Source organism: Monodon monoceros, unplaced genomic scaffold, assembly GCF_005190385.1.
Source record: "Monodon monoceros isolate NGI ecotype Baffin Bay Population unplaced genomic scaffold, NGI_Narwhal_1 Super_Scaffold_2, whole genome shotgun sequence".
NCBI lineage: Eukaryota > Metazoa > Chordata > Mammalia > Artiodactyla > Monodontidae > Monodon > Monodon monoceros.
This window is the reverse complement of record NW_021703776.1, coordinates 20,907,599-20,933,223: the sequence shown is the minus strand read 5'-3', so window position 1 is coordinate 20,933,223 and position 25,625 is coordinate 20,907,599. Positions and strand designations below refer to the sequence as shown.

At 36.7% G+C, this 25,625-nt stretch overlaps 1 protein-coding gene across 1 annotated transcript in view; it reads left to right on the top strand.

The window, feature by feature from the left end:
• MAGI2 (membrane associated guanylate kinase, WW and PDZ domain containing 2) overlaps positions 1–25,625 on the top strand; it is a 1,340,884-nt gene that overhangs the window by 983,850 nt on the left and 331,409 nt on the right. The window contains exon 7 of the mRNA XM_029233155.1: positions 14,823–14,880. Within this exon, the coding sequence (XP_029088988.1) occupies positions 14,823–14,880 (58 nt within the window). The remainder of the gene's footprint in view (positions 1–14,822; positions 14,881–25,625) is intronic.

The following is a 25,625-nucleotide window of genomic DNA, read 5'->3' as shown; positions in this document are numbered from 1 at the left end:
TGAGTTGTTTATTTAGAGTTTTTAATTTCTAGATGAAAGTTCCACTGATTATGATTTTGGTATTAATGTCTAAATTTTTCTGCATTATGGTCAGAGATTATTGTTTGTATTATTTCTGCTTTGTAGAATTTAAGACTTCTGTAGTTCAACATACAGACAATTTTGGAGAATGTCCCATGTGTAGTTTAGAAGAATATATATTCTCTATTATTGGGGTGTAAATCGAAAAAGAGATGAGGGGAGAACCAAAAGATTTGCCTAATTAATTATGCTATATTTAGTTCTTCTTTACCTGTAATTTTGTCAACTTGACCTATCTTAGACTGGAGCAGTCTTAAGTATTTATTAGTGTCTTTCTAGTTCCCTTTCAACTCCTATAGTTACCATTTTATAAAGGTAATTTATATTATTTGACATACAGATATTGAAACTGGTATGTCTTCATTATGAATTGTGACCTTTATTGTTATAAAGTAGTGTTCCTTTTCCTGGTTAATGCTTTTGACTTCAGTTCTGCAGACTGGCAGCAGGACTATACTCCCTGCTTGTATAAGTTTTTCCATTTGTCTGGCATATCTCTACCCAACCTTTTCTTTTTAGCCTTTCTGAATCACTCTATTTAAATGTGTCTCTTCTTTACAACATGCAGTCGGGTTTTTCTTTGTGACCTAATTAGAAAATCTGAACAAGAGAAGTAAATTGCATTCATTTCTGTCTTTTAACTGTCATATTGTTTTATGTTGCATTTATTGACCATATCATGTTATATTGACTGTGTTTCTCTGTATAGTCTTTTTGGGTTGAGGGGAGAGTTATTTGTTTCTTCCTTTTGGTATTTAGAACAGTATGTATTTGTGTTTTTATGTTTGCCTTTATACTGATACCTTTTGTGAGGCTCTTGTTCCTTTGTTAGCTTTAAATGGTATTCTGTGACTCCTATGTATTGCCTAAGCAACACTCAGTGAGATCATTGGTCATTCTCTCCTTTTTATCTTCTCTCTTTTTTGTTTTATTTCAACAGTGTCTAAACATATAATCATTTAATTATTATTAGAATAACATCCTTGTTCCCACCTTTCTTCTACACTTAGATCCATAATTAAATGTCTTGAACGATACTATTAGTCCTTGCTTCAGTCATCTCTTGGTTAAATTAAGTAATTAAGTTTGGTTTAATTAACATACGTAGGCACCTCAGGAAGGATTCTGGGATGCAGTATTCTTTGAGTTCTTGCATATTTTATTTAATTTATTTTTTATTGGGGTATAATTGCTTTACAATGTTGTATTAGTTTCTGCTGCACAGTGAAGTGAATCAGCTGTATGTATATCTATATCCCCTCCCTCTTGGACCTCCCTCCCACCCCCTCCCCCATCCCAACCATCTAGGTCGTCACAGGCACCAAGCTGAGCTTCCTGTGCTCAGCTAGCAGGTTCCCACTAGCTATCTATTTTACACATGATAGTGTACTTATGTCAAACCTAATCTCCCAATTCGTACGACCCTCCCCTTCCACCACTGTGTCCACATGTCCATTCTCTACATTTATGTCTGTATTCCTGCCCTGCAAATAGGTTCATCTGTACCATTTTTCTAGATTCCACAAAATTGCCTTAATATACGATATTTGTTTTTTCTCTTTCTGGCTTACTTCACTCTGTATGACAGACTTTAGGTCCATCCACATCTCTACAAATGACCCAATTTCATTCCTTTTTATGGCTGAGTAATATTCCATTGTATATATGTACCACATCTTCTTTACCCATTTATCTATCATTGGACATTTAGGTTGTTTCCATGTCCTGGCTATTGTAAATTGTGCTGCAGTGAACATTGGAGTACATGTGTCCTTTTGAATTATGGTTTTCTCAGTGTATATGCCCAGTAGTGGGATTGCTGGATCATATGGTGGTTCTATTATTAGTTTTTGAAGGAACCTCCATACTGTTCTCCGTAGTGGCTGTATCAATTTACATTCCCTCCAGGCTTCCCTGGTGGCACAGTGGTTGAGAGCCCACCTGCCGATGCAGGGGACACAGGTTTGTGCCCCGGTCCAGGAAGATCCCACATGCTGCGGAGCGGCTGGGCCCGTGAGCCATGGCCACTGAGCCTGCGCGTCCAGAGCCTGTGCTCTGCAACGGGAGAGGCCACAACAGTGAGAGGCCCGCGTACCGCCAAAAAAAAAAAAAAATTTACATTCCCCCCAACAGTGCAAGAGGGTTCCCTTTTCTCCACACTATCTCCAGCATTTGTTGTTTGTAGTTTAGGAGTGTTCCTTCCTCTGCTATTTTTTTGGAAGAGTTTAAGAAGGATGGGTGTTAGCTCTTTTTTAAATGTTTGATAGACTTCACCTGTGAATCCATCGGGCCCTGGCCTTTTGTTTGTTGGAAAATATTTAATTACAGTTTCAATTTCATTATTTGTGATAGGTGTGTTGATATTTTCTAATTCTTCCTGGTTTGGTCTTGGAAAATTGTACCTTTCCAAGAATTTTTCCATTTCTTCCTGGTTGTCTATTTTATTGGCATATAGTTGTCTAGAGTAGTCTCTTATAATCCTTTGTATTTCTGTGGTGTCAGTTGTGATTTCTCCTTTTTCATTTCTAATTTTATTGATTTGCATCCTCTCCCTTTTTTTCTGCACAAGTCTCGCTAAAGGTTTATCAATTTTGTTTATCTTTTCAAAGAACCAACTTTTAGTTTTATTGATGTTTGCTATTGTTTTCTTCGTTTCTATTTCATTTATTTCTGCTCTGATCTTTATGATTTCTTTCCTTCTACTGACTTTGGAGTTTTTTTGTTCTTCTTTCTCTAGTTGCTTTAGGTGTAAGGTTAGATTGTTTATTTGAGGTTTTTCTTGTTTCTTGAGGTGAGATTGGATTGCTATAAACTTCCCTCTTAGAACTGCTTTTGCTACGTCCCGTAGGTTTTGGGTCATTCTGTTTTCGTTGTCATTTGTTTCTATGTATTTTTACTTATTTCTTTGATTTTTTCAGTGATCTCTTGGTTATTTAGTAGCACACTGTTTAGCCTCCATGTATCTGTATTTTTTACAGTTTTTTTCCTGTAATTGATTTCTACTCTCATAGTGTTGTGGTCAGAAAAGATGCTTGATACGATTTCAATTTTCTTAAATTTTCCGAGGCTTGATTTGTGACCCAAGATATGATGTATCCTCGAGAGTGTTCCATATGCACTTGAGAAGAAAGTATATTCTGCCACTTTTGGGTGGAATATCCTATAAATATCAATTAAATCTATCTGGTGTATTGTGTCATTTAAAGCTTGTGTTTCCTTATTTATTTTCCGTTTGGATGATCTGTCCATTGGTGTAAGTGGGCTGTTAAAATCCCCTACTATTATTGCATTACTGTCAATTTCCCCTTTTATTGTTGTTATCATTTGCCTTATGTATTGAGGTGCTCCTTTGTTGGATGCATAAATATTTATAATTGTTATATCTTCTTGGATTGATCCCTTGATCATTATGTAGTGTCCTTCCTTATCTCTTGTAACAGTCTTTATTTTAAAGTCTATTTTATCTGATAAGAGTATTGCTACTCCATCTTTCTTTTGATTTCCATTTGCATGGAATATCTTTTTCCATCCCTTCACTTTCAGACACATTCAAACTGAAAGTGAAGGTCTGAAGTGGGTCTCTTATAGACAGCATATATATGGGTCTTGTTTTTGTATCCATTCAGCCAGTCTGTGTCTTTTGGTTGGAGCATTTAAACCATTTACATTCAAGGTTATTATCCACATATATGTTCCTATTACCATTTTCTTAATTGTTTGGGTTTGTTTTTGTGGGTCTTTTTTCTCCTCTTGTGTTTCCCACCTAGAGAAGTTCCTTGAGCATTTGTTGTAAAGCTGGTTTGATGGTACTGAATTCTCTTAGCTTTTGCTTGTCTGTAAAGCTCTTGATTTCTCAGTTGAATCCGAATGAGATCCTTGCTGGGTAGAGTAATCTTGGTTGTAGATTTTTCTCTTTCATCACTTTAAGTATATCCTGCCACTCCCTTCTGGCCTGCAGAGTTTGTGCTGAAAAATACACTGATAACCTTATGGGGATTCCTTTGTTTTTTATTTTTTGATTTTCCCTTGCTGCTTTTAATATTTTTTCTTTGAATTTAGTTTTTGTTAGTTTGATTAATATGTGTCTCAGTGTGTTTCTCCTAGGGTTTATCCTGTATGGGACTCTCTGTGCTTTCTGGACTTGGGTGACTATTTCCTTTCCCACGTTAGGGAAGTTTTCCACTATAATCTCTTTGAATATTTTCTCAGACCCTTACTTTTTCTCTTCTTCTTCTGGGACCCCTATAATTCGAATGCTTGTGTGTTTACTGTTGTCCCAGAGGTCTCTGTGATTGTCTTTATTTCTTTTCGTTCATCTACCTTTATTCTGCTCCTTGGAAGTTATTTCCATCATTCCATCTTCCAGGTCACTTATTCGTTCTTCTGCCTCAGTTATTCTGTTATTGATTCCTTCTAGTGTATTTTTCATTTCGGTTATTGTGTTGTTAATCTCTGTTTGTTTGTTCTTCAGTTCTTCTAGGTCTTTGTTAAACATTTCTTGTATTTTCTCTATCCGTGCCTCCATTCCATTTCTAAGATTCTGAATCATCTTTACTATCATTATGGTGAATTATTTTTTAGGCAGGTTGCCTATTTCCTCTTCATTTATTTGGTCTTGTAGGTTTTTCCTTGCTCCTTCACCTGTGACATATTTTTTTGTTTTCTCTCTTTTTTTTTTTTTTTTTTTTTTTGATGGGTGGGATTGTGTTCCTGTTTTACTTGTTGTTTGGCCTGAGGCTTCCAGCTCTGGAGTTTGTAGGCTGTTGGGTAGAGCTGGGTCTTGGTGCCAAGATGAGGACCTCCAGAAGACCTAACTCCAGTGAATATTCCCTGGGGTCTGAGGTTGTCTGTTATTCCAGTGGTTTGGATTCAGAGCTCCCACTGCAGGAGCTCAGGTATGACCCCCAGCTCATTAACTAAGATCTCACAAGCTGTGTGGGGAAGCAAAAAAAATAAATAAAAGGAAAAAGGAGAAAAAGGAGCAGAACAATAACAACAAAACGTAAAAAGTAAAGATTAGAAAACTAACAGATATGTTAGAAAAAATAAAAATATAGACGAAACAACAACCAGAAGGTAAAACAGAACCACAATAGCAAAAAAGAGGAGGAAAAAAAAAAGCCAGAAAAGGCCTTGGCTGTGGGGGGCGTGGCTTAGGCGGGGCAGAGTTTGGGTTGTGGGTGGGGCCTATGCTTAGGACCCACAGGGCCAGAAAAGGCCCTGAGGGGGCAGGGCTCTGGCTCAATGCAGCAGGAGGGGCCCAGGAGTGCCTCTGGCCTTGGAGGGTGCAGGACCAGGTCTGGGACCCCAGTGGGCTCACTGGGGGAAACACTAGGTGCATTACCCAAACATAGGCACATTATCCCAGAGAGTCCCTCTCTTGTCTTCTTCTCCCCACCTTCCTCCTATGCCACTAGGACTCACATGTCCAGAGAGGGCCCCAGAAGGCAGTGGACCAGAGCCAGAAGCCCAACAGGCTTCCCAAGGCCGAGTGGGCTGGGGAAACACCTGCAGTGCTTCCCCTGATCCCCTGGTCCTGGAGGGCCCCCCCATCAGCCTCTTCTCCTCTTCTTCCCTCCTCCCTCCCTCCTATGCCCCTAGGGCCCCTACAGCTGGTGGGGGCCCCGGAGAACTGAGGAACAGGCACGGGAGCCTAGCACGCTTCTCAGGGCCCAAGTGGGTGGAGGAAATGCCCTCTGCACCTCCCCTGATCCTCCGATCCTTGAGGTCCCTTCCCCATCCGCCTCTCCTCTTCTCCCCCTGCCTCCCTCCTATGCCCCAGGACCAACACGGCCCAGAGGGGGCCCCGGAGAATGGAGGACCAGGCCCAGGAACCCAGCAGGTTTCCCAGGGCCTGAATGGGTGGGGTAAACACCCTCCACACCTCCCCAGATCCTCCGAGCCCCCTGAGGGTCCCTCTATGTGAGGGAACTCCTCCCCTCTAAGCCACCCCTCAGGGGTGCCAGTCCTATCTGGCCTCCACTTCTCCCCCCTCACTCCACCCCACATCCTACCAGGTTGCTCAGGGGTTCCTCCCATCTGCTTGGTCATCAAAGTCCCCCACCAGCATCCCTCTTGCGTATTTTAAGTGTGTGTGTGTGTGTGTGTGTGTGTGTGTGTGTGTGTGTGTTGATACTATTGATTGGCTGGGTATAAAATCCTTGGTTCACTCTTTCTTTGAGATTCCTTAAAATGCTGCTTCATTATTGTCTAGCTATGTATGTTATTCCAGAGATGTGATATCAACTTGATTTTTTTTTTTTTTTGTAAGGAACTTATTACCTTTTAGTTTTTCCTCTATAATTTAAGTCTAATGACTAACTGATAGCTATTGTGTTGGATTTGACTGTTCTGGGACAATGTTCCAAGTACTTGGGCAAGCCTTTCAATATAGAAATATATGCAGTTTTTTTATTTCTGGAAATTCTTCTGGATTATAGTTTTAAGTATTAGTTCTGTTATTTTTGTCTTTATGTATTCCAATTATACATATACTGGATTATCTTTGCCTGTGTTCTATATGGATGACTTCATTCTGATTGTTTTTTACTATTTGTTGATTTCATTTTGTTCTCTTGCCTATTGCCATGTCTTTCCTCAGTGGTCCTTATTATAATTCCAACTGAATTGATTCTCTCTTGGGCACCTTGTAATTTAGTTTTAATTTCAAAGATTCTTTTTTTTTTTTTAAATTTTCTCATTTTAGTCAATTCTTCTTACTACCTTTCTGTTCTTTGTCCATTTCTGAACTTTTAAATTTCTGATTCAAAATGTTGTTTTATATTTATAAATGCTTGTTTGAAAATATCTTGAGATTTCATTACAGTTTTCTCATTTGTGCTTTTGTTTATGCTTGAAGGAGGATAATATTTTTTTATTAGTCATATCGCTTTGACTCTTATTTCTGATTTCTTATAATAACTTTGTATGAATATTATCTACTTTCTATTTATTTTTATTTTTTTCCTAAACCGGCAATAACAGTTTTGTATAAGCAAAAATAAAAGAGTTTGGTAGATTACTACATTCTTAGTCCATGAGCACCCTCTTCTGTTTATTTTGTGAAGTACTAATTTTTTAGTAGATGATATATTTTTTTTGCAGAGGGAATAGTTTGTATGTCTTATGATTCTTTTTTTGTTTCTTCAGACACAACAGAAGTTGTGATTCTTACCTCATGATTCTTTCCTATCATAACCAAACTTCCATGGGCCATTTCCTCTTTCAACATCATTTCCCTCTTCTCCTTAAGAAGCGCCTTCCTAAGACTGTCTCATTCTGCTCACTTTCAAACATCTTTTTTTCAGTTCCCCAGTAGCTGTGTTCTGATCAACCATGTCTGTTAGCATTTTCCAATTCAGGACAGGACTTTATCTTTCTGAGGGTGATTTTGTCTGTTCTTCCACCCCCTAGGCTCCTTCCTCCCTCTCTTCTTTTCTGCACACTCTCCACCTGAGTTTCTGATCCAGAATGGGCTCTTGAGCTGGTTCTGCTAGATTGGGGTGTTTATGTCTCTACCTACATGTACCTTTTCAAGTGCATAGTATTTTCTTTCTCCTAATTATGTTGTAGATGTGGGTTATAGATGGTTTTACTGTTCTCTTAGTGGATATTTATGGTTTTCTGGGTAAGTGGAGAGGTTAAAATTTAGATATCAGCCTTTACATTATAGGAGCCCGGCATGTTTCAATAAAGGATCTTAAGTGGATGGTGATGATAAATAGATCAATAGATGGATTAATACGGGCTTACAGAAATTAAGAGGAAACTGGAGATGTATATTTGAAGTCCTAACATATAGTTGTTTCCCAGATCTTTCATTATGGCCAGACCTTTCTCCAAAGCTCTAGGAATTTAAAAAACAAAACCAAACAACAACCAGAAATAAACACCTACTAGATTCATCAGTTTTTCACTTTCTAGTGCAGCTTGCAGACTTAAACCAAATATGACTCTTTCTGAATCTTTACCAGACAGCATCCTTTTTTTGTGTCATGCCTTTCTGCCACCACTTCTTGTCACCGTCTGAAATATATTACTCTGTCATCTTTAAGTGAACATTGCAAAAGTTCACATTTATATTTGACAGCTTTTTTTCCAGGTAGAAAAGGGCCCCTGAATATTGAGCACACATTTCTTTATATATCAATATCTGTCAGAAAAAGCTTATACATTTTCTACTCAAATTTGGTAAGATACATTAAGGAATAAATTTAGTTGGAATTTGTTTGTGCCATTGTATGTTTTATCAACAACAAGCCCGCGAAATTGTGGTTAATACTTTTAAAACCCATTATAATACTGGGGTAATGAAATACTCAGGCTGAATCCACATGGTAACATGAATTAAATGCCAGTGTTGTAAAATACAGATCAGCTAGTTCTCCTTTCCACTGTAAAAAATAGTAAGACTCCTATACCCAGGCCCATGAATGAAGACTTCTTAGCCTATATTTCCATGATATCAACTGGGTTTGTGCTCTTGCATGTAGACACTCTCTGAGGAAGATGAAAAAGAGAACATACAGGAACAATTTTTATTTTCAATTTTAGGTTCTAAAGTTTGTTGTTTTGTTTGATTGTTTATTTTTGTGACTGAATGGAATAAAATTCTCTGGTAAATAGGAGCAAATGTGAGTCCTGACACTCAGAAAAAGGTCTGGAAGTATACACTCTCAACTCTCTCTTTATGTAGGGAAATGTGACTGTGATTAACATATCATCCTTTTATGGATTTTGTTACAAACAAGAATGAATTCAGAATTTACTTTTATAATTATACTCCTTGGGAGCAAAAGTTAAATGACTTTTCCAGGGAAATTTAGTTATAATTCCCAATTAATATACTATGTATACAGCAAAAATCTAATAAAAATTACAGGAAAAGATTTTAATATGGGTAGTAGCTATCACTATATTGCATATTATTCTACCTAGGGAACTTTTATATGTTTCTTATGTTCTCTTGTGATGTCATCACCTCTAAAGCACAATAGCAAGAGACTCAATTTTTTTAAGAAAGCAAGTCCAGGGCTTCCCTGGTGGCGCAGTGATTGAGAGTCCGCCTGCTGATGCAGGGGACACGAGTTCGTGCCCTGGTCCGGGAGGATCCCACATGCCGCGGAGCGGCTGGGTCCGTGAGCCATGGCTGCTGAGCCTGTGCGTCCGGAGCCTGTGCTCTGCAACGGGAGAGGCCACAACAGTGAGAGGCCCACGTACCACAAAAAAAAAAAAAAAAAAGAAAAAAATGAAAGCAAGTCCAAATAAAATAACATAGGATTGAAGGAAATGGTCCCCCATTCTGGTCCCTGTTCCTGTCTCCAAAATCTTAGTACTTAGTATGCTTTCTACATTGGTCCACCTTCCTGGCTTTTTAAGCTGCCCACCAGGATGGGCCTTCACACAACTTTTATGAATTAACGTAACCCATGCTATGACCCATACAAGATGCTGCCCCCCAGGAAAGGAACAAAACCGGACTCCAGATTTCGAACTCATATTACTGAATTTGTATCTCTAGGATTCAAGATGCAGTAACACTTAAACATGAACATGGCATTTACTTAGTTTTTCCAGTGAGCAGAAAGATAGGCAATAGGGGGGAAAAAAAAAAGGTAATATAGCAAAATTAAAAGTTACTTTCTTGGTAATATCTATTAAAAGTCAACATAATATAAAAGAAGACTAAAAATGCAGAAATCCTACATTCTCATTTTGTTTAAAAATTTAACACTATCCAAATTAATTCAGTGTTATATGTATCTGATTGGATATTAATAAAGTGTGAGTAGAAGTCATCTACTCAATAGTGAGGGTTGGTGAAGTAGCTTTTTTCAGTTTTTTTATTCATTTTGAAATTATTTTAGATTTCAGAAAAATTACAAAAATAGTACAAAGCGTTTTCTACATACCTTTCACCTCACTTCCCCTAATATTAACGTCTTTCATAGCACAATTATTGATGTCAGGAAATTAACATTCATGTAGACTAGTAACTAATCTACAAGTCTTATTTGGCTTTTACCAGTTGTCTCACTAATGTCCTTTTTCTGGTCCAGGACCTAATCCAGATCCCACCCTGCATTTACTCTTCGTGTCTCCATGGCCTCCTCTACACACTGTGACAGTACCTCAGTCAGTCTTTCTATTTCATGACCTTGACACTTTTGAAGAGTACTGGCCTGTTATTTTCTAGAATGTTCCTCCACTTGTGTTTGCCAAATGTGGCAAAAAATGGGGCACAGCCCCCAGCCATACCTGCTTAATATGTGAGTGGGCTCTTGACCTGAGGACAGCCATTACAGTGATCTGCCGGGCTAAGTAACTTGGATCTATTTTGAAGAAAACGAACTGGATTAATGAATTAGGGTGGATGCAGGGGAGGAGGCTGGGTACAGAATTGGGAAACTCAGAGATCAAAGTAGTGAGATAGTGTATCTTAGGTTCCTTATAGCTTTTCAGTATTTGGGTCCCATTTCCATAAGGAATACTATCCTTGGATTCTACAAGTTGCCCAGCTGTAGCCTGAAAAATGTTTTTTTGAGCTAATAAAGGAGTCCCAGTTTTCTGCAACAAAAATGGACCTAACAAATAAATAAGAATTGGACAGAGCGAGTAAATAAAAAGAAGAGCATGGTGACTGTGGCAGAATCCAAGCTGAACTAGATGCCTCTTTAATTTTTGATTCTATTAAAGTTTTACGAAGCTTATATGACTGACTACAAATTAACCTAGACATTTTCACAGACTTTTGCAGAGTGGATCACTATAGGAATATCTAATCACTGATTTTTCCCCATGGTTCCATGGCCTGAAGAAAATCTCAGTTACAGCAGTTCTTAATACAGCATTAACCTTGCTGATCTCAAGTGTTTATTTTTCTCTGTTGCATAGTATAGGTTATGCTTTCATCAGTGTGACCTTAATCACCTGCAGATTTGTCAGGTATTATTGAATACAGTATTCTAAATAACCCAGGACCCAAGAGTTCCAAGCTGCATACTTGGCTCGGCTGGGCAAATAGTACAAAATTGGAAATTCTTTTTTCTCGTTTGTCAGCTTAATTTTAAAAAGAAGCAATTGGTTTTTAAAAACGAAGTCCAGATAGCTAATTTTTCACAGTGAAAGATGATTCTTAACTGTCTTAATTTTTCATCATATACATGTATACTCTTCAGTTAATCTTAAGAATTTATTTTATGACTTGGCTTTTCTTTGCCACTCAGGAAGAATGTCGTTAATGGGAATACACACAAACACATGTCCACACATACATGCACGTGCATACACACAAACATATATACATACACATTCCTGTATATGTTCACACACACACACACACACACACACACACACACACACACACATACACCATCTTAAGCATTGGTTGTAGATTTTTATACCTATTCTGTCATATTTACAAATGAGCCAGTGTGTGTATTCTATTACTTGTTTCTTGTAACATTCATCCATCACTCCTCTACAGACCTTGTAAATGAAATGAATGACAGCTCTTTGTAACAGGTTAGAGCTACAGTGTATCATTTTGTCTCAAATTGTGAGTCAAGGACCACTTAATAGTTCATCTTAAAGTATAAATATTTATAATATATAATTTTGTTTAGGCATGAATTAATAGTTTATTTTGGAAATATGAAATAAGCGAACAAACTATATTAATATCGTATGAAAAGCAAATCAGATTCCCCCTAAATTCTGATGAACACTTCATGATGGCAAATGGGAAAGAATGCCAATGAATTGTTTCCAGAACCTTTGGCACTGTAAATCCACAGAGATAAAGAATCAGTGAACCGTATACTTTGGAGATACATTGCTTAGCATTAGTAATTTACTCAGAAAAAAAAAGCCAAAGATAAGGAATAAGTGAAGGAATAGATTACACTGTAAAAGATAATTTTTTTAAATTTGACCATGAAATGCTTCCATTTGGCAGTGCCATTAGGAAGTAGGACTAGTATTCATAAAACTAACCATGTTAGGCTTTTACTCTGAAAATTATTAAATATTATTATTTTACATATTATTGTATTCATCAGGTGATATTAAACCTATTATATATATGAATCCATGTATTCAGTCATATTAATAATAAATATTCATAATATCAATTCTTGTCCTCTGTATATTCTTTTACTTAAGCTACTTGTAAAAGGCACTCAGTAGATGTTTGTCAAATGGATTTTTCTTTTTAATAGCCAAATTCTCCAATAGCTTGGGGAATTTGGTAAACATCATCTGGATAGTTATTCTCATTAGTTTAAATTAAGTATTGTTTATGCTGTATTAAGCAGAGTGCCTAAATTGATATCTGAATTGGCTAAGGTCTCTGGAACCAAAGTACAGGGTTTTTAAATCCTGAGTTGTTGTATAGATAAAATGAGTTAGTGCATGGAAAATCCATCAGTACCTGGACCATAGTAAATACTCAGTAATATTCTTATTATCATTTTGACAGAAAAATTTCTTAAGATGCTTCACAATTTGGTATTGTATATTTACTAACATAGGACTTAATCCAAAAATTATTAAACCAAGGCATAGCCTAGACTTTATAGTTTAAAAAAAATAAATAAACTTGAAAAATTTCTTCAGTATTTAGGCTAAGCTCCAATGATAGAAGCCATAAAGGAAAACATTGAGAAATTTACCAATCAAAAATTAAAACAACTGTGTTGAAGAAAATGTTCAACAAAATTAAAATCTAAACAAACTCTTTAAAACATATATGCAACATATGTAACAAAGGACTAATACTCTTAACAAGTAAAAAAAAAAAACTCTTATGAATGGATTTATAAAAACAAGAAATGTACAAAAGAAAAAACAGTTGCCCAAGGATGAACAAATAAAAAATGTTGAAACTAACTAGAAATCCAAGAAAGGCAAATTAAAACAACTATGAGATACTATTTAAAAAACAATTTTGTTGATTTTTAAAATAATGATATACAGTATTTTATCTGCATATCCAGAATTCAAAAGCTCTAAAAACTGCCTTTTATACTCATTTGGCAGCAAAAGGTAACCTGACCTGGACATGCTGGCAGACCAGTACTAACTGATGTGAAGTGGTCCTTTTTTTGTGCCTCTTAGTGAGAATCACATGGTTTGGGCTGCTTAAATACTCATGGCTTTAATTATAAGGTGCTTTTTCAGACTCTGCTTGAGGTGTTATGGAACAGAATGCATTTGCCTCGTGTTATCCTTCTAAAATCAGAAAAATTGTGAATTTCAAAACCTCTCTGTCCCAAAAAGTTTTGGATGAGGAATTATGGACCTGTATTTAATTTGATGGCACAGAGAAACAAAGTCAATTCATAAACTCCCAGTGAAGTTATAAATTGGTTCTCTTTTGTGAGTGGATGGCAACAACTTGGATATAAATATAGATATACATTTATCAAAAGCCATAAAAGGGTACATGCACTTTAACCTGAAATTTTACCTCTAGGAATTTATCATAACTAAATTACTGGGAAAATGATGAAAGATTTAGGCTTTAGTAAGTCCAATACAGATGATATATAACTGGAAAGTCCCAAATGTTCAATAATAGAAGATTGGTGAGATTACACAGGCTCTGGCCACACCCCACACCACTGCTGTCCACTTTAAAAGTGATATTTTGCAGTAACACTCATTCACAGCGAAGATGCCCTTGATATTTTGTTAGGTAGAAATACTAGGCTGTAAAAATAATATGCACTATATGATCTAGTGTCTTTAAAAATTATATATACACACACACACACTTATCTCTGGATGGCAGGATTGCAGGTGATTCTAATTTTCTTTTATAACTGCTTTTCTATGGTGAAAATATGTTACCACTTATAAAAATAAAACTTTTAAGTGTCATTTAAACATATTACTTAGAGCATGTCAATATATCTTACTTAGATTTCAAGTTATATATGTATTATTAATGTATATGAGGAAAACTAGAATATTCTTCATATTTATAGGAGTTAATAATTATAAAGGCTTAGTGTATTTGGAAACAGTATCATAACACAAAGCCTGGTTTTCAAATAACATGTTTTTGCTTAAAGTAGCTTTTATTGTATTGTTGATATTTTAACGTGTATTTATTAAAATTTGCTGTGGAGAATTGAAAATATGAACCATATTGTCAAGGAAAGTGTGTTTAGAATTTTAGGCTTTATACAAAAATATACCCAAAGAGCTTATTGGCAATATTCAAATTCTGATCCATGGAGAGAGAAAAGCAAGCTAACCATCTCGAATAGTGGGGTGTCAATTGAGAATGTATAATGTCTTTGTTTCAGTCATCAGAAACAATTTGCTATTCTCAGAAATATATTTTGAAAATAGGATCTTCATCCTGAAATGCTCCTTTTAACAATACAAATAAATGAGAAAACTGTACGCTCTTTCAGGAAAGCGATTTGTCTTCTGTATTACCTTGAGTGGTGATAACATGGTAACGTGCCGTTCTACTGCTTGGCGTGGGATAAACAGCTAGACCCAGGAGTACATCTGCAGAGAAGAGAGTTCTGTGTTTTAAGTGCCAATTTTCAAGTCAGTGCTTCTTATAGTCCCTACAATATGCATTTGAAATTTGGTGCTGACTCTGAATGCTTTATTCCACTTTAGTAGACTATTTCTGCAATCCACAAACAATTAAATTATATTACTTTTTATTAGAAATAGTGTTATCTGTTACTTACTGAAAGAAATAACTCTTTATTTTTCAGAGCTTCCATATGGCTGGGAAAAAATCGATGATCCCATATATGGCACTTATTATGTTGAGTAAGTCTCTAAGTTTGATATTAACTTGTTATTAATGTGTTGTGAAATTGTGTTAGTATTTCATTTATTGAGCTTGTGTGGCTAACAGTCCCTTTATTCCTTTGTCGTCTTACTTTGAAGTACCCACAAAGACTCTAGCAGCACTAGCTAGCTGTCTCTTGCTCTCCAGCTGGCTAATTTGTCATTCCTTTCCTTTGACTCATGATTCTAAAACACCAGTTGGAAAAATGTGTTTTACACTGTCCTCTAAATGAGTGATAATTAAAGACATCAAAGTAAATGCCCTTCATTTTGCAATCAGAATGTTGGGAGCTGACTAGTTGTGTAAAAGAGATACTCTATTAAACCAGATTTCAGAGTCAATTAAATGAAGCAACCATACTTTCCAGTTGAGGGATGAAATAAAATTAAGATTTTTTTTTTCTCCTTTAAGGCCTCATTTTAAATCAAGAGTATTTTTTTTGTAAATTGGACTTTTATGTTATCTATTGGAGGTTTCATTACCTTACTGTATGTATCTTAGCATAATATGAGTTACCCCTCTATGCATCCTTTTATTCAGGATAAAGCCCCTATTAGGGATTCAGTCATATACACATTTTTTTCTTAGGAAAATCAAATAATATTCATAATTTTCAAAAGTTAAATACGTGACTTACTTTTCCAGAACCCCTCTTCTGATAGAGAAATTTTTATTTTTTATCTATTGTGTCATGTTGTTAATGTCATTTGGGTGAATAACAAAACCAGATACCCAAGAAATGCAGAGGCTGAAAAACTGAAGATGTTCTCACTCTCCATCAAGATCTAACTCTGTTTTCTCCAATCATATTCTGTTTAGCAATAATAATCTAGATGGTAGAGGATTACAGACTAATGGCATTATTGCTAAATTATTTTTGTAGTAAATTGTTCAAATTGTTACTGAGCTTTTACGAAGTGTCAGGCCCTTCTCTGCACTGGGGAGGTGCTGATGAGGACGACCTGTGTGCTCCCTGCCCTTGGGCATCTCCTTCATGAACACTTGTCTTGAATAGTTTGACCCACCATCTTCATTTGGAAAAGCCCCAATTTTGGCACCACAGTCAGTCATTTCCAGTGAAGGTCAATTCACTTCCTTTGCCAAACACAATTTTCTAACATAGTATCTAATTCTCTAACATCATGTAGATGCTCAGTAGATGCAAAAATTAAGATATGTACATGGAGGTATCACTAATTGCAAAAATAAAGGGAAATCACTTGTAAATAGTTATAAGGCTCCTATTCCTACTACATTGCTCATCAATTAAAATACACATATATTTTAATAATAATAATGTAGCTGCAGCTCCTGGTTAAATTTATCAACATTAAAGATTTTCAATAAGTGCTACCTTCTCTTAATTTGTTGAATTAGACTGTCCCTTGCCTAAACCTATTACATCTGAAATCCAAGATATTTCCATGTAAGGAAAGAGAATGGAGGTATGTGACATACCAGATCTCATCTTTAATACACTCTCTTGCAGAATTCATTGAACAAGAACCTTCTCCTAAGTTGAGATATTGGCAAACTCCATAAAGAGCCAGATAACAAGTATTTTAGGGGGCCAAATGGCCTCTGTCACAACTGTTCAGCTCTGCTGTTGTAGTTTGAAAGCAACCATAGGCGACACTTAAATGAATGGGTGTAGTATGTTCCAGTAAAACTGTATTAACAGAAACAGGCAGGTGGCCAAATTTGGCATGCAGAACATGGTTTCCTGACCCTTTGCCCTATTCGAAATCTTCAGATTATTCTTCCATGTCCTCAACTGCTTTCCAATGTGAGAAACAGTATTTAAGTCAAACCTTCTTTCTCTGTCTAACTGTCACAGAGGTGAGAGACCCACATGACCGAAAGCAATGCTTCCTACCTTCTTGATCATTGAGGCGTGTGTTCTTCAAGTAAAGATCTGCTGCTGGTAGTTAATTATTGAATTGGACATTAGCTATAAGCCTAAAAGAAAATGGTCCTCATTACATTACATTTCACATGGTTTGCTTTGTACTTGTTTTTGCTTAAATTACATTTCTTTCTACATTTCTTCACTTCATTTTTCATGTATCATCACCATAGTAAGAAAATTATTTGTAATTTAGTCAGTTATATCTTATATAATTAGATCAGACTAACATATTTAATAGTTTTAGTTTTCAGGTAATTGTGAGGTCTTAGATACAGGTCATAGTGAGTCAAATAGTTTAACTTCCTTCAGACTACATCCAGTTCTACTATTTGTCATGGCTTTTTCCCCATTACATGATTCCATAAGGTATACCAATAGCAATAGTTAGGTGTGTGTGTGTATCAGACCAATCAAAAAATTGAGACAGATAATCCAAACCTCCAGATAATTTTAAGTAGAACTCTATGCCAGTATTTCTTAGAAATGTCTTTTGGAAGAAAATAATTAAAATACCTCAACTTGTAAACATTATATGTTTACATTACATAGTGGGTTCTCTGTAGAGCTATCATTTTTGGTGTTTAATTACATACCCAATTACACAATTAGAGATCTGGTTACAAAATACGAAAAACATTCCACCTTCCTACCAAGTGGCAAAAAAGCCTATGCAGGGACACTGGAAGTCTAACTTAGCAGTCAGTTACTCTTCACACAGACCAGCAACTGGGAGAGGAAGTTGTAGAGTGGGCTCTCTATCATCAGCAGGGCACGTCAGGTTGAAATCAGCCTTGTGTCTCTGGCACAGTTGCACACACACTCATTCCTGCCAGCCTCAGACAAGCAGGTAGGATTTCAGCAGTCAATAGCAGGAAAGTGTCTGTACAACTTGAAACTGGAAAACCTGGATGGAATCATTTTTGACCACTATTTATTGGTGACTTTACTGTGCCATAATTCTGTCCTGGGCAAATGCAATTTTAAGGTTATAGGTTTAATATATTTAAAACTTAGAAAAATTATCATCATAACCATATAAGTATCATGTCATCAAAAGAGTTAACATCTACTGAGGGCTCAGTATGTGCCATGAAGCGGGCTAAGAGCTCAACAGTCTTTAAGCACATTTATAATCCTCTCTAGAGTGTAATGAGGTAAACTGTCTTAAGTTGACATATGGGGAAACTCTGGCTGAAGAAGTTGAGTACCTTACCCAGCTTCACACATTATTGAGAGGAATGGGCCCAGGCACTGTGACTGCAGAGCCCAGGCTCCAAAGTCTTCCTCAAAATGCATCCCATAAATGTAGTGTTCATAATCCTCACATGATGGTCTGACCAAGCTTCTGGGACTCGTCACTGGAGAAGAATAAGGGGTCCCCAGAGAACATCTCCTCCCTGGCTGCACTCTAGTAGTGTCACAGGAGGGTTCCGACAGTGGGAGCCGTGCTGCGCACAGCCCCATCAGGCTGGCTTCTAACTCACTCATTCTGAGCCACCAGCTCCATTACCCATGACTTGAGAGTGGCCCTGGACACCACAGCCCCCAAGAGTAAGACTAGCAAGTCCTGAATGAAGAGGAGTCTATACTATGTGGGTCTCAATGTAGGGACGTTGCCCCTCGTTTGGAGCTATAGAGACAGCCACGCAGGTCTTTATTTTAGAGAACAGTGAGCCATACTCAACATCTTTCCTTATTTCATCTGAAGACAGGACAGACAGACCACATTTCTGCTCAATGTAGACGCAGAAAGAGGTTAGCCCTAGTTTTCCTGACACTAAATCCTTGATAGTACAGCACTTAGCAATGTATTACAAAGTCCTAAAGTTGCTAACTAGAAATGTAACTGTCACTGTTCATAAAGAAAGGGAAATTTCTTTAATGAAAAAAGTGCAAAATGTAGAGTTGAACAGCTGTGACTTTTGTACAAATGTGTCTTTCTCTCCTCTTTTGTGAAATTATGTCTGCTGGGTTACATTTTGGTTTCAATGGCAGTTATACAATTTGCTTAACTAGCTAGCCCAGAAGACACAATTTCCTGGGACAGCTTTCATGCAAAGCTGCCTTTGCTGGCACAGACAGAGAAGCAAACCATACAACTACCGTGAAAATAATAGTGGAGACTGACAGATGTGATTTTCATGTAAAGGTTTTACAAGTTTTCATGTGATATCACACATCTGCTACTATGAAATGTTACTTGTGTGCAGTTCCAGAAAGTATGAAAGATACTGTATAATATCTCCAATATAACATTAAATGTGAAAGGAAAATTGCATTCGTTTCATGGTTAATGATGAGTATTTGTCATGATGTAGCAAGTTGGAAAGTGGTTAGAGAGGATTTTAACTCAATTGCATATCTTAAGAATGTTTCTCTCCTTCATGCCTTTGAGTAGTTTTCTAAATATTCTAAGAAAATGCTTACTAACTTCAGAATTTTTGAAAAGTCAGCATAAATGTAAAACATTTCCAATTAGAAATCAACATAAAAGAATACCTTTTAAAATCTTGCTTGTTCTTAGAGAATCTTTTTTCTATATTGAAAGTTAATTTTTCAAACTTTCAACGTTTTCTTCAATCTTCAAAAACTAGCATACTGTTTTGCTGCTTTTAAACAGCTATTTAACAAAGAAATCCTTTCCCCAGCTTAACAGATTTGTGTAATAGAACACTGAAGTGCACTGCTGATGAATTTGCTCGGTGATGTTCTAATCTAAAGTGAGCTCTAAATTTTGTCAGTAGCATTTGGTCATGTCAATTATTATCACTTAGTGGCCAAGAGTATGGGCTGCAGCGTTTCACAGTATGCCAGCCCTGCAGCTTCCTAGCTGTGAGACCTTGAGTAGACAGATTATGGAGAAGGAGGAAGTGGAGGAGGATGAAGACCAGAGAGAAAGGAGAAAGGAGAGAGGGGAGGGGAGAGGAAGAACTTTTATTGTGCACCTACTACGTGCCCAGCAGTATTCTAAGTGCTTTACATATACTAACGCATTTAATCCTCACAAAGCAAAACAAAACAAAACAAAAAAAAAACAAACAACAACCAAAACTATGAAGTCTGTGTTATTATCGCCATTTTATAGATAAGGAAACTGAGACACAGATATTTTTACAAGTACTAAATAATAAAGCCAGAATATGAACCTAGGCAGTCTCATCACACAGCTGGTGTTTAGCACTTAACACAGGTATGTAGGAAGTGCTCAACAAATATTAGTTGTATTTTATCATATGTATCCCAGTGACATAGATAAGGACTCTCCTTCTGGCACTACTTGCTTTTCCAGTTCTTTCACGGTAAAATACACCCCAACAGTGAACAATTCTAAGGGAAATTATTTGATCTGTAAGAAACATATAACTTAATCTCACGGTTAGAGTGTGCCACATTGAATTTTAAAAATAGCATTTATTGTAATTCCATAAGCCCACTGAAAATGATGAAGCAAGGACCGCAGAGTGTGGTGTGTCCATGGCTTCCAGAGGGGTTGAGGTTTCAGGGTAATTCCCAAAGAAGATATTTTTGTTGTAATTATCTCTGGTACATGCCATCTTATACAGCTGGGGAGTTGTGATGATAATAATAACGATAGTGATGTTTAAGGCACTATTTTAACTTTCAACTACTTTCACGTCCATTGTCCCAGATGATGATCACAGCGTTTACAAATGAGGGAACCAAATCTCTGAGGAGTTAAGTGAGTTCTCAATGGGCATATGGCTAGTAAGGTTGCAGCTGTCTGATGCATGTAGAGCTAAGAAAGACCTTTTAGTAGAGTAGCTATGTTTTTACACTATTATAAGCTGTTTAATTTATAAAGTATTTCTCATATTTGTTAAGTATAAATCGTTTAATGAAAGGAATAAGGACATTGAAATAAATGTGGAGTATTCTATTTCTAACCAAACGACAATTGGTTCTTTTTGGCTAAGTCATTACACTTACCTTTTTACCTCCTCCTGGCTGACCGAGGCCAAGGTCCTAGTATGTGGCATCCCTCCTTTCAGCCTGGAGAAGACAAGCAATCAAGCTTCATTGTGAGGGATCTCCTAGCTCAACATACATGCTCTTTACACTGTGGTAGCATTTCTGACTGCTTGTAATTGGTAGTTCTTATTTACCCACTCTGTACTACCCACTTGTATTATATAAAGTTCAACTGGCTATTGATCTACTTTCTTAATACTACAGTTCAACCACAGATCAGTGGAAAAGCTTATGACTTCCTTTTACGCTTTATGCCAGGGTCCCTCAAATATTTTTAAATTATGAGTCTTTCAAATCAAAATGAAGTCTCATGTCCAATCTCCCTTCTCACCACTACCATCCAGTCAAGATCTGGATACATGCCCCTCATCAAGCCCTTACATGAGATTAGAGATCATTTTTCATGCTGTAAGATATTTCCCCATTGCTGATTCATTTTAATATGATCAACATTTATCTTGTATACCAGTTACCTTGTCTTCCCCTGAAGGTCTTTTCAACTAAAGGTAAGAAAACTTGACTCTGTAGTTGAATACACTTTTGTTAGCAACTGCTTATTCATAAACTACCTTATTTAGCAGATTTTCTGTTTCCAAATAAAAACTGTTTTAGTCACCCAGAAGTTTAAATAGGTTTAATTGCAAGTGGACTTTTACAAATAACGATAATTTATTCACTTTGACATCAGACTTCCATGTGTTTTTTTTATTTTTACAATTCTAATAAATCATTTTTTGTCTTGAAGTCAATAATAAAAGACAAAAGAATTATTACTCCAGCATCATCTTTCCTTTGAGAATGTGTTTGTGAAGAAAGGTGAATGCAATGTAAACACTAATTTTTTTTTTTTTGGTTTGTTTGTCTTTAAACCTTTTTTATCAATCTAGCAAATTAAATTGGGCTCTTGTTTAGGCACTTCTGGAGAGGTTAAGCACAGGCCAACAGCACAGGAACACAACGGGTAGCACAGAGCGGGGGAACTCGGTGGTAGAGGCAGCAATGTCCCTGAGCCCTCATCATCGCAAGGAGAGATGGCAGGAATGGTCAGAACTGGAAACACCATTTTGTATACTCCCAAGGAAGGACCATGCTCCCTCCTTCTACTCCATCTTTTTTATAGGACCATGAGAGCTCGAGACTGGCCATATGAAGGCAGGGAGGTCAGACTGCACTTAGACAATGCTGTTCAAGGGACTTTCAGACAGCCTGTTGAGAGGGATATGAACAGGTGAATGTGGGGAGTGTCATTTCTGCACCGAGAGGTCCTAGGATGCTGTCGGAAGTGCTGTCCCTCCTGCTGGAGGAGGGGACCACCTATTTCTATTCCGTGTAGCTCATTGCTTGGCAACGCAGAGAAAGCTGCCACCGTCTTTCACTGGAGAATTCTGTTTGGCTCTTGCCAAGGCAATGTTATAATAAGAAGTAGATCACTGTCATCATTCTATAATTTGTGAAATAGCTTTTTCGGTTATTAATCTCTCTCTGGATTAAACATGCTAGGTTTCTTGTGAGTGAACTGCAAATTGTCCCATGCTGCCACTCTGTATCACCACATACTTTGGAGTCATATCTTAGACCGAGACTAAGTTCTGAAGTGAACACATGAAGTGAAAAGTTGGTTAGAGTCAAAATTATCCTAAAAATCCCTCAGGATCATGTCGTGTTGGAGACTAGCATGCTCAAACAAAATGGCTGGGTTTTCCTTTAGTGCTGGAAATGGATTCTTTCTGGAATTAAAGGGTTTGGCTGGCATTTAATGTCTTTCCGATCTTTAATATATACAGAACTAGAATCACATTCGGCTCAGAGAGATGCTATCAGAAGGATGAAGAAATTTAGTCAAACAGAGGAAGCAGTAGAGTGATGTCATTCTTTGGCACATTATTATTAATAAAACAGAAGATTGTCACCTTTAAGAGGTAAAATGTAATTCCCTCCTGCCCCACATGAGAACTATAATTTCATCTTTTTTAATATGCAAATAATGTTTTTCAAAATTGTTTTTGCATCACAGACCATAATGTTAGTAATAGTTTCTCCTTTTTTGTATTCATGGTTTTGAATTTACAAAATTCGGAATTACACTTAACCTCGCTGGCTTTTATCTGTTAAATGAGTGGTTTGGATTAGGTGATTGCTAAGGTCTCTTCTAGTTCAAGGAATATCCACCGCACCTTGTGCTAACAAGGATAAATTTGGCCATTTTCCTGTGTTATTCTTTTTTTTTTTTTTGGCTTTTCATCTGTTCTCTTTTTTTTAATTTTTGAATTTTATTTTATTTATTTTTTTATACAGCAGGTACTTATTAGTCATCAATTTTATACACATCAGTGTATACATGTCAATCCCAATCGCCCAATTCATCACACCACCACCACCACCCCCTGTGGCTTTCCCCCTTGGTGTCCATACGTTTGTTCTCTACATCTGTGTCTCAATTTCTGCCCTGCAAACCAGTTCATCTGTACCATTTTTCTACGTTCCACATATATGCGTTAATATACGATATTTGTTTTTCTCTTTTTCACTTACTTCACTCTGTATGACAGTCTCTAGATCCATCCATGTTTCAACAAGTGACCTAATTTTGTTCCTTTTTGTCACTGAGTAATATTCCATTGTATATATGTACCACATCTTCCTTATCCATTCGTCTGTTGATGAGCATTTAGGTTGCTTCCATGACCTGACTATTGTAAATAGTGCTGCAATGAACATTGGGGTGCATGTGTCTTTTTGAATTATGGTTTTCTCTGGGTATATGCCCAGTAGTGAGATTGCTGGATCACATAGTAATTCTACTTTTAGTTTTTTAAGGAACCTCCATACTGTTCTCCATAGTGACTGTATCAATTTACATTCCCATCAACAGTGCAAGAGGGTTCCCTTTTCTCCACACCCTCTCCAGCATTCGTTGTTTGTAGATTTTCTGATGTTGCCCATTCTAACTGGTGTGAGGTGATATACCTCATTGTAGGTTTGATTTGCATTTCTCTAATAATTAGTGATGTTGAGCAGCTTTTCATGTGCTTCTTGGCCATCTGTATGTCTTCTTTGGAGAAATGTCTATTTACGTCTTCTGCCCATTTTTGGATTGGGTTGTTTCTTTCCTTAATATTGAGCTGCATGAGCTGTTTATATATTTTGGAGATTAATCCTTTGTCCGTTGATTTGTTTGCAAACATTTTCTCCCATTCTGAGGGTTGTCTTTTTGTCTTGTTTGTGATTTCCTTTGCTGTGCAAAAGCTTTTAAGTTTCATTAGGTCCTATTTGTTTGTTTTTATTTCCATTACTCTAGAAGGTGGATCAAAAAAGATCTTGCTGTGATTTATGTCAAAGAGTGCTCTTCCTATATTTTCCTCTAAGAATTTTATAGTGTCTGGTCTTACATTGAGGTCTCGAATACATTTTGAGTTTATTTTTGTATATGATGTTAAGGAGTGTTCTAATATCATTCTTTTACATGTAGCTCTCCAGTTTTCCCAGCACCACTTGTTGAAGAGACTGTCTTTTCTCCATTGTATATCCTTGCCTTCTTTGTCATAAATTAGTTGACCATAGGTGTGTGGGTTTACCTCTGGGCTTTCTATCTTGTTCCATTGATCTATTTTTCTGTTTTTGTGCCAGTACCATATTGTCTTGATTACTGTAGCTTTGTAGTGTAGTCTGAAGCCAGGGAGTCTGATTCCTCCAGCTCAGTTTTTTTCCCTCAAGACTGCTTTGGCTATTCGGGGTCTTTTTTGTCTCCATACAAATTTTAAGATTTTTTATTCTAGTTCCATAAAAAATGTCGTTGGTAATTTGATAGGGATTGCATTGAATCTGTAGATTGCTTTGGATAGTATAGTCATTTTCACAATATTGATTGTTCAAATCCAAGAACATGGTATATCTCTCCATCTGTTCGTATCATTTTTAATTTCTTTCATCAGTGTCGTATAGTTTTCTGCATACAGGTCTTTTGTCTCCCTAGGTAGGTTTATTCCTAGATATTTTATTCTTTTTGTTGCCATGGTAAATGGGAGTGTTTCCTTAATTTCTCTTTCAGATTTTTCATCATTAGTGTATAGGAATGCAAGAGATTTCTGTGCATTAAGTTTGTATCCTGCAACTTTACCAAATTCATTGATTACCTCTAGTAGTTTTCTGATGGCGTCTTTAGGATTCTCTATGTATAGTATCAGGTCATCTGCAAACAGTGACAGTTTTATTTCTTCTTTTCCAATTTGTATTCCTTTTATGTCTTTTTCTTCTCTGATTGCCGTGGCTAGGACTTCCAAAACTATGTTGAGTAATAGTGGTGAGAGTGGACATCCTTGTCTTGTTCCTGATCTTAGAGGAAATGCTTTCAGTTTTTCCCCATTGAGAATGACGTTTGCTGTGGGTTTGCTGTATATGGCCTTTATTATGTTGAGGTAGCTTCCCTCTATGCCTACTTTCTGGAGAGATTTTATCATAAATGGCTGTTGAATTTTGTCAAAAGCTTTTTCTGCATCTATTGAGATGATCATATGGTTTTTATTCTTCAATTTGTTAATATGGTGTATCACATTGATTGATTTGCATATATTGAAGAATCCTTGCATCCCTGAGATAAATCCCACTTGATCATAGTGTATGATTCTTTTAATGTGTTGTTGGATTCTGTTTCCTAGTATCTTGTTGAGGATTTTTACATCTATATTCATCAGTGATATTGGTCTATAATTTTCTTTTTTTGTAGTATCTTTGTCTGTTTTGTTATCAGGGTGATGGTGGCCTCATAGAATGAGTTAGGGAGTGTTCCTTCCTCTGCAGTTTTTTGGAAGACTTTGAGAAGGATAA